At 40.7% G+C, this 12,215-nt stretch overlaps 1 protein-coding gene across 2 annotated transcripts in view; it reads right to left on the bottom strand.

Annotated features, from left to right (window-relative positions):
* The window catches only part of TIAM1 (TIAM Rac1 associated GEF 1), a 198,250-nt gene that overhangs the window by 100,526 nt on the left and 85,509 nt on the right, over positions 1-12,215 (bottom strand). For both annotated transcript variants that reach the window (XM_032865446.1, XM_032865445.1), the window contains exon 5: positions 9,234-9,406. In XM_032865446.1, the coding sequence (XP_032721337.1) occupies positions 9,234-9,406 (173 nt within the window). The remainder of the gene's footprint in view (positions 1-9,233; positions 9,407-12,215) is intronic.

The raw sequence follows: 12,215 nt of genomic DNA, 5'->3' as shown, positions 1-12,215 counted from the left end.
CCCTGAAAATTCCCTGAAAATCCAGTAACATCCTCAGAGACAGAGACACAAAAGAATCTAAGGCTATAAACAAATGCACAGGTTACAATGAAAAAGGAACAATGAGGAAGGAACAGGGAGAGAAGGATAGAAAGAGAAAAGAAAGGAGGGAGGGAAGGGAGGAAAGAGAAAAATTGAAAGGGAGGGTGGATGGGACAGGGAGAAAAGGGAAGGAAGGAGAGGTAGGAGAGAAGAGGAGGAAGGGAGGGAGAAAATGGGAGGGAGGGAGAAAGGGAGAGGGAGAGAGAGAAAAGGAGCTTTTAGGAATAAAAAGACAATTAAGATCTCAACAGAAGGCAAACCCTTTTAAGAAATCATAACCCTGGTGATAGAAAATTATTCTAAAACTTCAAAAGAGAAAATAAAGCACACACAAGATAATCCAAAATGTGACTGGTATGAGACTATAAGTGAATAAAGGAGAAATAATTTTCAAACCAAATTCCAAATTACTCAAAGATATTCAAGTAGAAGGCAGAATGAAGATATTCTCAAATATGAACCATTTTGTAGGAAGTTATCACAGGTTTATTTGTTTGTTTTCCTGAAAAGGAAGGAGAAAAAAGGAAGATGTGCAATCCAAGAATCTAACTACGGTAATGAGGGGAAAACCAGGGTAAATACTATGCCTGAGGCCAGGAAAAGAGACAGACTGGAGCAGGAGGGTAAAGGACCAGGGAAAGGCAATCTCCAGGACACAATATAGTACTAAGTGACTAGATAATAAGTTGGAGATTTAGAAAATACTGCTAATTAGGCATAAAAATAAGTAAATGAAGCAGAAAATAAGAGGCAGGCATTAACTATAGGAAAAAAAACCCAAAAAGTTGTTCAAGAAAGGAAATCAAATGATGGTACCCTATTTGGCCCAGCAGCTAATATTATTTATATCTTCACAGCAGCATGAAAAACCTTAACAGTATAACAGAGACTATTGATTTCATCCTAAATGTTCATATAATCATATAAAAATATGAAGAAAGGAGAATTCATATATAATACAGCTGAATATTCATCTGTCATCACAGAAAGTCAGTAGCTGATGTCTGAAGTCAATTAAGAAATACTGTAAACATGTTAATGAGAAAGGAGGGTAAATACTAGAAAAAAGAAAATCCCAACCAAACAACAACAACAAAAAAAACCCAGCTAAAATAACTGAGCCTAGTTGCTTTGGGGACCGACCTGAGGCTGGGGGAAGAGGTAGAGGATGAGAGGAGAATTTCACTCTAAGTCTTTTAAGGTTAATTGAATTCTTTAAAACTATGTGCTCATAGTGACTTCATACAAATTTAAAATAATGTAAAAAGGAAGACAAATACGGTCAGTAACATATTATTTGGATAATACATAATAGTATACAGACTATATACTAAAATCTAGCTCAGCCACAATTATATCCCTGCACTGTACTTTTAACATATGTGAGGAGACCTCTGAATACAGTAATAGTAGGGCATGTGCCGTAAATGATTACCAGCCCTGTGTATTCATTTTGTACTCCAACATCCACACTCTCCATCAATACCCTCCTAAGAGCTAAGCAAATGGGGTCCCGTACTTTGGAAAAACCCCTTCTGATGCCTGAAAAGGACAGGGTCCAGGAGAAACACCCCTCCCTTCTCCCTTTCAGGGAGCTTTCTGACCCTGGATCCCATACGTAGCATCAACAAGATAGGCTAAGGAGCTCCTGGATGAGTCTATGCCTAGCGGGTTGTTCCCATCAGCCTATCTGGTATTTCTTTCACTAGACTGCATGAGATGGGCCACCAGAATGGTGCTGACGAAGCTGATCTGGGGTGAGTCAAATTCTTTATATAGATAAAATCTGCCTGGGGCTCCAGACATCTTGGGAGTTTACCCACCTTTACAACTAACCCATGTCAAAACCAACAGTAAGTATTCCTAAAGTGGCTAGCTAGAGGCAGGGAGATGATCTATGGCAATGGGAAAACAGGACTTAGCTACAGACTAAGGCAACATTTAAACCAACAGAGAAAACAATGACAAAACGTCCAGTTTGTCTGATATGCAGAGGAGCATGAAGTTAAGAGGGAAGATCAAATTAGGATCCAAGAAGATTTCAACAAGTTCATCAGAAGCCCAGAAACCACAAACATAAGATTTCAAAGAAGTATGTTTAACTTCTGGATTTAGAGTTCTTGAAACATCGATTATAAGAAGATGGAAGAGAACTTGTAAGAGTTAATGTTGTGGGTATGATAAACCACAAGCTCAGTATGAATCAACAGTTTGGTGCGGTTCCTACTAAATTAAGGAACTGACACTAGCGTGGTGGAGAAAATGGGAAGAAGCAGGAACCAAACTGTGGGCAGACTGCGTAGGACTGACCTCACAGGGGACAGGGTGTTGGGTTCCAGAACTATTTACAAGGGAGAACACCAAAGACCTGAATCGTAGGGAGAATGGCTCAGAAACCTTCCACAGGGAAGCCTGAACAGAAGACATGGGACGAGACAGATGAGAGCTGTTTTCAAGCATATAAAAGGTTAGAAGAAAGAAGAGGAAGAATTACTTTAGACCTGGAAAACATATGGAAACAAAGGAAAATGATAAAAGTCACCATAAAGTACTATCTCAACACAACAAAAAACTTGCTAAGTTTTGGAGCTAACGAGCAAAGCAGATGGTTAAAGAGGTCCAAGCTTCCCAGGGATGGAGATCGTCATGCAGTGGGCAGGCTGACCAGCTAGCAGGGGCTCTGCAGAGACAGTGCCTACCTTGAAGGAGAGGCTAGACTTTAATCTATTCAAGTTCAAGATGCTAAATCACCTTTGGAGTCTCTTCTACCAAGTCCACTTGATGCCTCCTTGTGGAAGATGATTTCCAGGTTTTTCCCTAATCTGGCTGCCCTGGTTCAGGGCATGTGTGCCAATGACCTTCATCAAGTCTACACAGAACCAGATGTGGTACTTCAACATAACTGTCTGGAGCCTAAGAGCCTAGTAACACTCAAAGCCTTAGCCTCGTCACCGGAAAGCCACACTCACCTTCTGTAAAGATACTTACTTAAGAAGAGTACAGGGCACTAGACACTTTTCCTTATAATTAAAATGAGAACCGTAACATGTAATGAGCATTTGCTACCTACAAGACATCTGACTTGGATTATTACATCTAACCCCCAATTCGTCATAATGGTGTAAATACTATTCCTTTTTCCCTAATCTCTTTTTTAACATCCATGCTATATCCTCCTACAGGTGACTTTCTATTTTTTTTTTTTAAGATTTTATTTATTTGACAGAGAGAGATCACAAGTAGGCAGAGAGGCAAGCAGAGAGAGAGAGAGAGAGGGAGGGAGGAGGAAGCAGGCTCCCTGCCCAGCAGAGAGCCCGATGTGGGACTTGATCCCAGGACCCTGAGATCATGACCTGAGCTGAAGGCAGAGGCTTAACCCACTGAGCCACCCAGGCAGCCCCAGGTGACTTTCTAAATGATAAGAAAACCTTCTATGGAAAGGCAGTGACCCCTGACAGAGATTTTCTACACTTCTGGAGATACATCACTGCATATGATTTTGTTTCCAATCAGGCATCATTCTTACCATAAAAGCTCCTGAGCTTTTTGGAGCTGTACGTAACATCCACCAGTAATGGACAGAGGAAGGCCCAATACGAAATTGTACTTTGTAGGTGGTAGGCGCTGGTTCCGGCTTCCAGTTGGAGGGGAGATCTCTAGAAAAGTTGAAATGCAGGAGCCATTGCCTCCCTTTGCAGACAGCACAGCAATTCTTCTACCTAAGCTGCTCTAATATTCAGAGCCATTCCCAACCCCATCCTGCACACAAAATCCCTTTTCTGCTTTCGCTGGTAACATGAATCTCCTTACCATGGGCGGATCTGAAAAACAGCACCAAATCAGCAGCATGCGGGCTCTGTCAACTGTGCACCCTGAATTGAGCCCCAGGGTTGGAATAACTACAAATTATTTCCATAATCGTGGTTGATCTCCCTTGCGTTACCCTCACCCCTCACACACACAGGTTTCTTTCAAACCTAGCCCCTCTAGAGTCATGTGGATTACAATAAGTAGAAGGTAGAAAATGCCCTCATGGATCCTGAACAGCAGGAATTTCTTCTGAAAAGGTTCATTTTGTGCTCTATCCCACGTAAGTGGCATAAAAATTTCCCCATAACAAGAGGACATAGAGGTTTTCATGAATAAGGTCCTATGTTGCCACCAAAGAATTTTATTCAATGTGACCTATTGGATATTTAGATTGTACCAGCAATTTTATGGCCAGGAAGGCATTCCTTTCAAAAGGAATTCACATCAGCAGTGTGTGAGTAAAAGGAGAGTATCCTGAAACAGACCAGATTAGCCAAGAATGGCCGAAATACTGAAATATTCCCAACGAGTGGGTCAATTCTGAGAATGAGAAACAGGGCCTTTTGACTCTGGTCAGGGACTCCTGCCCATGTTCTTCTTAAATAGTAACAGAAATGGGATAAATAGTATATTTAGACACTAAAAGACTTTAGAGAAAGAGAAGCTTGGTTTGAATCCAGCCAACACTCAGGAATTGTCACTTGGCATCTATTATTAGCCATTGTAAAAGCCTGAGTGTCACCAAATGGGGAACACAGTCCATGTCAATTGGTTAAAATACGGATAATACAATCCAACTCACTGATTGCTGTACGAATTAAATGTGACTTATGATTTTGCTTATACGTGGAACTGAAGAAAGAAAACAAATGAGCTAACAAAACCAGAAACAGACTCATAAATACCAGGAACAAACTGGTGGTTCCTGGGGTTGGGGGCTGGGGTGGGGGGGGATGGTGTTTGGGCATGAAACAGGTGAAGGGGATTAAGAGGTATAAACTTCCAGTTATAAAATAAGTAAGTCATGGAGACGAAAAGTACAGCATAAGGAATACAATCAATAATACTGTAATAATGTACAGAGACGAATGGTAATTACATTTATGTATAGAATCGCCAAATCACCTTGCTGTGCACCTTAACTAATAGAAAATGGTATATCAACTATATTTAAGTTAAGAAAAAAATTTTCTAAAGAATTATATGTGACTCACAATGTAAAACACTTTCCAGATGGTGGCATACAATAAGGCTCAGTAGAAGACAGCTGCTGCTATCACATGTTATTATTGATTGTTATTATTAGCAGAGTTAGGCATTCCCTCATATATAAGATATCCAAATAATGAATAAGAAGCTATGCCAGATGCAAAAAGCAGATTTTTTTAAATAGCATACACAAAGCACTATCCATTAAGGAAAATTTGAGCAATGAGATACATTAAATTTAAAAAGTCAGTAAAACAAAGGATACCTTTAACAGAGTAAAAGGCTAGCCAGAGTAGAAAAAGATATCTGCGATGCATATAATCAAGAAGAATTTGAAACACAAAATATGTAAAGAACTGCTATGAATCACTGAGAGGCAACCCAACAGAAAAATAGGCAGGAATAAGCACTTGAAATAAGCACTTAACAAAAATGATACTGAATTGGTCATTAAACCCTCAAAAATGTACTCAGCTTCACACAAATAGCTTACAAATGAAAATAAAAAAGATCTGACAATAACAAGTGTTAGACAAGGATAAGGAACATCTGGAATTCTCCTAGGCCACTGATGGGAGCATAAATTATTTCAATCATTTTGGAAATTGTTTGGCAGTATTTACGAAACCTGAATGTGTACATTTAGCTCATGACACAGCAATACCAATCCTAGGTATATACCACTAGAAATGTGGACAAACATAACCTGAACACAGATAAAAGAGTACAACATTGCTCATTATCCTCCCCCAAATAGGGATCAACCCAAATGCACCTATGGAAAGGTTGCTACACATTCAGTTAGCCTGAACCTGCTGTAATATATACCTGTTATCCTGGCGTAATTCTAATGAAGCTGGTATCTCTCTCAAAACCATCTAGTCTCTGAAGTGTCCTGATGAGTTTAATCAGTGGAAATGGGAGAGTAAGGACCTTAAAAAAAAACTGCTCCTCTGTAAATTCAGTAACACTGGCAAAAACGGTCAAAATCAATTTTTTCAGAGCTCTGGTAACTAATTCGGTCTTGCTGTAACAATGTTAGGTACTTCTACTGGAAAAAAGTGATAGCTGAATCTCAGTAAGAATAGCAAGTTTTGAGGGCATTCTGGCTTGCCATATTCCCATCTTCAACTCCCGACCTACCTAATCAGGTGAAAAAGAGCAGTCTCACAATCACTGAAGGCAGAGGGGTGGGTGGTGGAGTGGGGTGATGAGCTCCCACAAAACACCATTCTCAGAGAACTACCATTATTTGACCTGATAGTTCACAGGAAATTCACATTCACAGGGCTTGCTCCTATTTTACCTCAGAACTCACATGTGCAGATAGCCTTTATCCCAAGGGGAATTTGTAAAAAATAATCAGTAACAACTGTTTAATATCATCACTGCCTGAGCCCATGATGACAGTTGAGACAAAAGAGGTAGCTGACCAAGAAACTTTTTAAAAAGCTGGGGAATAAGATATGAATTCATAAGATATCCATAGTTTAGGGAATCTAGAAAGTCACATACATGTATAGGACTGTGGACACATCCACAAAACCCTGAGAAGGCCCTATGCTCACCCCTCTAGCTGACCTGGAGGCTCTGTGCAAGCAGACACGAAGGCTACGGCAGAGTTGTTAATTAGCTCCCTGAGTGCTGAAGACATGGAGATCCTTGGGGAAGACTGGAAGTCTGTTTCCAGGAATCTAAGGAAATCTCTCCAATCATAAGCTGATTACTAAAATAACTGAGAGCAGAGGCTTCAGTGGCCATACATGACAAAGAATAAATATTTTATAGATTTCAGGAAAGTCACTTAACAAACAAGCAGCAGTGACAACAATCAATAGCAGCAAACCCTGGGGGTGAGGGTGGGAAGATCTGGTTTCAAGAGTCACCACATTAAATTCTCCAAAATATAGTTTTCAACCAAGTAAGTATGAAACATGCAAAGAAACAACAAAGCATGGCACATACACAAGAAAAGAGGCAGTCAATAGGAACCGTCCCTAAGCAAATCCAGATGGTAGCTTGCTAAACTAAGACATTAAATTAACTATTTGGAATATATCCGAAGAACTAAAGGAAATCATGTCTAACGAAGTAAATTATCAGAATGATATCTCACCAAATAAAGAATATCAATAGAGAAATTTAAAGAAAATTTATTCAGAGAACCAAATACAAATTCTGGAGTTGAAATGTAGAATAATTGAAGTGAAAAATTTATCAGAGGGGCTGGACAACAGGTTTGAACTGGCAAAAAAAGAAATCAGTGAACTTGAAGTAGGTCAACTGAAATTATCCAGCCCATGAAACAGAACAAAAAAAAAAAGAAATGAAGAAAGATGAACATAGTCTCAGAGACTTGCACCATCAAGTGCAAGTAATATAAACATAATGAAAGTCCCAGAAGGAGAGAGAAATGGACAGGAGCAGTCTTCAAAGAAATTATAGCCGTAAACTTTCCAAATGTGATTTGGACACACACATCCATACATCCAAGAAGCTCAATGAATGCCAGGTAGAATAAAGAGAAAGAAATTAACACTTAGAGACATACCATAAACTGTTTAAATACAAAGATAAAAAGTAGCAACTGAGAAGCAACTCATCTAATTCATGTGTTTTTCATTTTAAGTAGGCTCCACCCCCAACTTGGGGCTTGAACTCATGCCCCTAAGAGTAAGAATCACATGCTCTATGGACTGAGCCAGCCAGGTGGTCCCAAGAAGCAACTCATCTATACAAGGGATCCTCTTAAGAGTCAAAGTTGATTTCTCATCAGAATCCATGGCCAGATGGCAGTACAATAATATTTTCAAAACACTCCAATTACTCTGTCAATCAAGAATTCTATACCCAGTAAAACTATCCTCCAAAAATGAAGGAGAAATGACATTCCCAGATAAACAAAAGTGTCCTCGCTTGGATGATAAAATACATATTCCCTCCACCCAACTAGTAGCCTGCATGTGTTATGTGGGTTGGGGAGTGGCTTATAGGGTGTTAGAAATTTGTTTCGTGACTTAGGTGGTAGTACATATTTACTCTGTGATACTTCATTGAGCAATACATTTATGTTTTGTACACTCTTCTTTATGTTTTATGTCACTGATTTAAAGCAAGAGAAAACATGCTCTCTGCCTGTTCACAAAAAAAAAAAAAGACCACCTTCTTACTTTAATGGCCCAAATGGAAATAACTTAAGGGCCAAATCCAAAAACTCAATGAAATAACCTATTACTCTTTTCCATGCCTTTTATCCAGATCTGTCTTCTGCATGGAATATTCTCACTATCCATTTCAACCAATTCATCCTTATCCGCCCTTTAACATTAATGGTCAGGCTTTCCTACCCTACAAAAATCTATCCATGTGTCTTTCTCCCACATCACATGGGAAAATTTTAAGAGTAGGAACTATGTCAAAATCTTCTTATTCTCAATAGCACTGTGCGAAGCATGCAGGAAACAGATAGTAAAAGTTGGAGGAATTCCTGCATCATGGAAACACATGAAGGAAGTCCCCCTAACTAACACAAACAAAAGTTCTGGTAGAGTGCATCATAACCAACCAAACCCAAATAATTCCCTAAAAAATTAAATGCTAACCCTGAAGGGATTAGCAGGTTAGTATTTTTTTTTTTAACACAATTAACATGCAAACTTCAAGAACACTGGGTACAAATTTCTAATAAGATGAGGAAGAGAAATTATCTGGGTATAGCTAGTCATTTCTGGGATGTCATTATTTTACTTTATGAGTAATATTAGAAGAGAACATTATGGTACAAAATTTTGACAGCTCAAATAATTTCTAAATTAAGGAATTCATCATCTCTTTCTAAGGCTCTACACGAACAGCATTGAGATTACACCGACAAATCCTTCAACAGGCAAGTGACGAACAGGGCAAGTTTCTCAAAGTCCACTCACGTCCCTCCCCGGGCTTCCCTTGGACACTCTGGGTGAGTTCTCTCATTTCAATGTAAATGTGTATTTTGTCATTGATCATTCTTGTTTCTATAGTGAAAAAATGATAAAACCCAGCACTGAAAGGAAAACAGGGTGGGGCACATAGGCAGGAGAGGAAGATCTCTGGTTCAGAGATTTGAAACGTCCCAAAAGAAGTGCCCGACAAACCTGAAAGAGGAAAGCGTCACCCAAGGAATTGCTGAGGCAGAAGACGAAGTCCTTTTTGGGGTGCTCAGGCACAGCCTGCACAATGCTGTTCTCCACCCAGACAGCGTGCTTGGGGATGCTGTTGTGGTCTATTCCAGACCTGCCGTCGCTCTCGTAGAAAAAGAGTGTGCACCCTGAGAAAACAAAACAGGGGTCCATGTGAGTGGTCGGTGCGTATACAATGAGAATTCAGTGGTGGAAACTATTGCTCGTGTCCTGTCAAAAGGGGAGGGCTGGAAATTAAAGCATGTGGAAACCCAGAGAGTACGCAGAAAGGGGCCTTGCTTGTACTGAAATCTTAGATGGACTGAGAGAAAGGAAACGATTCTTTTTTTTTTTTAAAGATTTTATTTGAGAGAGAGAGAGAGAGAGAGAGTGTGTGTGTGTGTGTGTGTGTGTGTGTGCGCATGAGTGGGGGGAGGGACAGAGGGAGAAGCAGGTTCCCACTGTGCAGGGAGCCTGACTCAATTCCAGGATCCTAGAACCATGACCTAAGCCGAAAGCAGACGCTTAACCGACTGAGCCACCCAGGCACCTCAAAAGGCAAAGATTCTTAAATCACAGTTTCTCAGCCCACACACATCCTCAACTTCTTTAAGACCCTCACTTTCTGTTTTAGACTGCTCTGTTACAGACTATAGGGTCTGTAACACAGCGGGTTCTTATGGCTCCTCTGGCCAGTGGGGGCAGCTAGAACCCCAGCTCCATAGGTCAGAACTGCAAGTTCCACAGTGTGAGGCCCGCCAGTCAGTAGGGAACCATTGGAGTCCCTTCCAGATAGCTCCCATGATGTATAACCAGGAGACACAATTAATTGGGTTTCTTGGCTCTGCCCTTGGAGAAAACCATTTATAATACTAGCTTTAGGTGTTTTAAGGATAAGGCAAGACATGATAGCTTTTCAAGCTCAAGTATGTTCTATAAAATGTTCTTCTAGAAATAAACCATGTCCCTGTTCCTCCTGAAAGAAAGTATGTCATGGCACACATATGAGGGGCTGGGGGATCGGGAAGCCTGGTCCACACTTACTTGCACCACGAAACTAGTGAGGCAGTCAGAGTAAAAACCTGTCCGAAATTTGTGGCAAGGTGGGTTTAGGAGACACTCTCCATCGTCACCTAAACGTGAGGCTCACTTTAATAGTAATTACTAGCTGAACATTTACCATCAACTCATCAAAACCAGTTTCAGGGAAGCCTGGGCCCCACTTTATGACTCTTTCTTAATTCTGTCAGTTTTCAACATTAACCACCAGCAAGGGCCACACTTTAAGTGAACAGCGAAGTCCTTGAAAGTGCAGCTACCATACGAATTTTCATAAAGCAAATTTGCTTCTATGTGATTACCTAAATGTACAATGATGGGGATCAGTGGAGAAGTCCCACGAGTTCAAAGGCAGTGTCTCCCAGCCCGCCGTATTTCACATCTGCAGGTTAACAACTGCTGAAGGCAAATCCCCGAACTCAGCTGAATGCCGTGTCCACTCGCATCACAATTTTCCCTTGGCAGTTTCCCCAAAGACTTCCGTACTGGTCCTGTCGTATGGTGCTTCTGAGCTTTAGGATTTCTTCATCACTGTCCTGGTCTCAAGAATTCGGGAGTTTTGATTCTTCTTTCTACCCATAAGTTGTATTTACTTTGTTTTTAAAGGTGAAGTCCCATGTTTTCCATAGCAGTCATTGTTAAAAAGTAAGATGTGAACTACTGAGTATTTTTAGCAGGGTATTTAGTTATCCATCTATCTTATCTATCTATTTAGTGTTGGGCTAAAAAGTTGCAAACATATAATTTTTTTTGGCCTTTTTTTTTTAAGATTTTTATGTATTTATTTGACAGAGAGATAGAGATAGAGCACAAGTAAGCAGAGCTGCAGGCAAAGGGAGGGAGAAAAACAGGCTCTCTGCTGACCAGGGAGCCCGATGCAGGGCTCGATCCCAGAACCCTGGAATCATGACCCGAGCTGAAGGCAGCTGCTCAACCAACTGAGCCACCCAGGCGCCCCACAAACATATAATTTAATGACGTACCTATTAAGGAGTCTGTCCCAACCTTATCTTTCCCATAGTCCCTGTTATTCTGAAGATCTCAGGTCTTTTCAGAAACACAAACAACACAATGCAGAATCGTCTGTACCTATTTTCACTTCTTAAGCTAGCACAGATTCAGAGATAATATAGGAAAGAAAATGGGAAGGGGATGCTATTTTCCTCCAAATCAGAGGTTCCTGAGGTGGGAAACACCCTCAATTTTGCCATTGAGGTCAAGGACATCTGGTGGCATCTGGAGACATTTTTGGTTGTCACTGGGTATGGGGGAATGGGGCAGGTGCCACGGGCATCCTGCAGGTGGAGGGCACAGATGCTGCTAAACATCCTGCTGAGCCCCAGAGAGCATCCCTACAACAAAGAATTATCCAGAAAATGTCAATAGTGCCCCTGTTGAGAAATGCTGCTCTCATCTTTAGGACTAACATGACACTAATGATTAGCAGACTCTGAACAGACAAGGAGCAACACAGCTGTACCGTAGGCTGCGGACAGAGAAAGAAGCCAAAGGATCATGAAGAGGAGATGTCCACAGACCCTGGCATGTGCAAACGCGGAACATTTTATGGTCTTCTCAAATTGCTGTTTTTATAATTTTGCAACGTTGGTTTACAATCACCCCTGACAGTAGGTGGTTAAACTTGGTTAAAATCGATAAAACGTACTCTCATTTCCTGCCTGTTTTGGTGTGAAGATTAACACGAAGCAGCAAATCCCGGAAGCACGTGCTTCCTGAAAGCAGTCCATCTGCCTTCACCCACCCCTGGACGTCTCCTGTATGCTCAGCACTTGCTGAAGGAGACACTCCAGAGATTAATTCTAAATGAAATCATTTTTTTTAAAAATTAATTACTCTGCCTAAAGTGGCAGACTCTTTAGAGAAATCTACCCCCACAAC

The sequence above is a fragment of the Lontra canadensis genome, unplaced genomic scaffold (genome assembly GCF_010015895.1).
Source record: "Lontra canadensis isolate GAN:19392208 unplaced genomic scaffold, GSC_riverotter_1.0 scaffold29, whole genome shotgun sequence".
In the NCBI taxonomy this organism is placed as follows: Eukaryota; Metazoa; Chordata; class Mammalia; order Carnivora; family Mustelidae; genus Lontra; species Lontra canadensis.
Note: the sequence above shows the minus strand (reverse complement) of the source record. Positions and strands in the feature narration are given on the sequence as shown.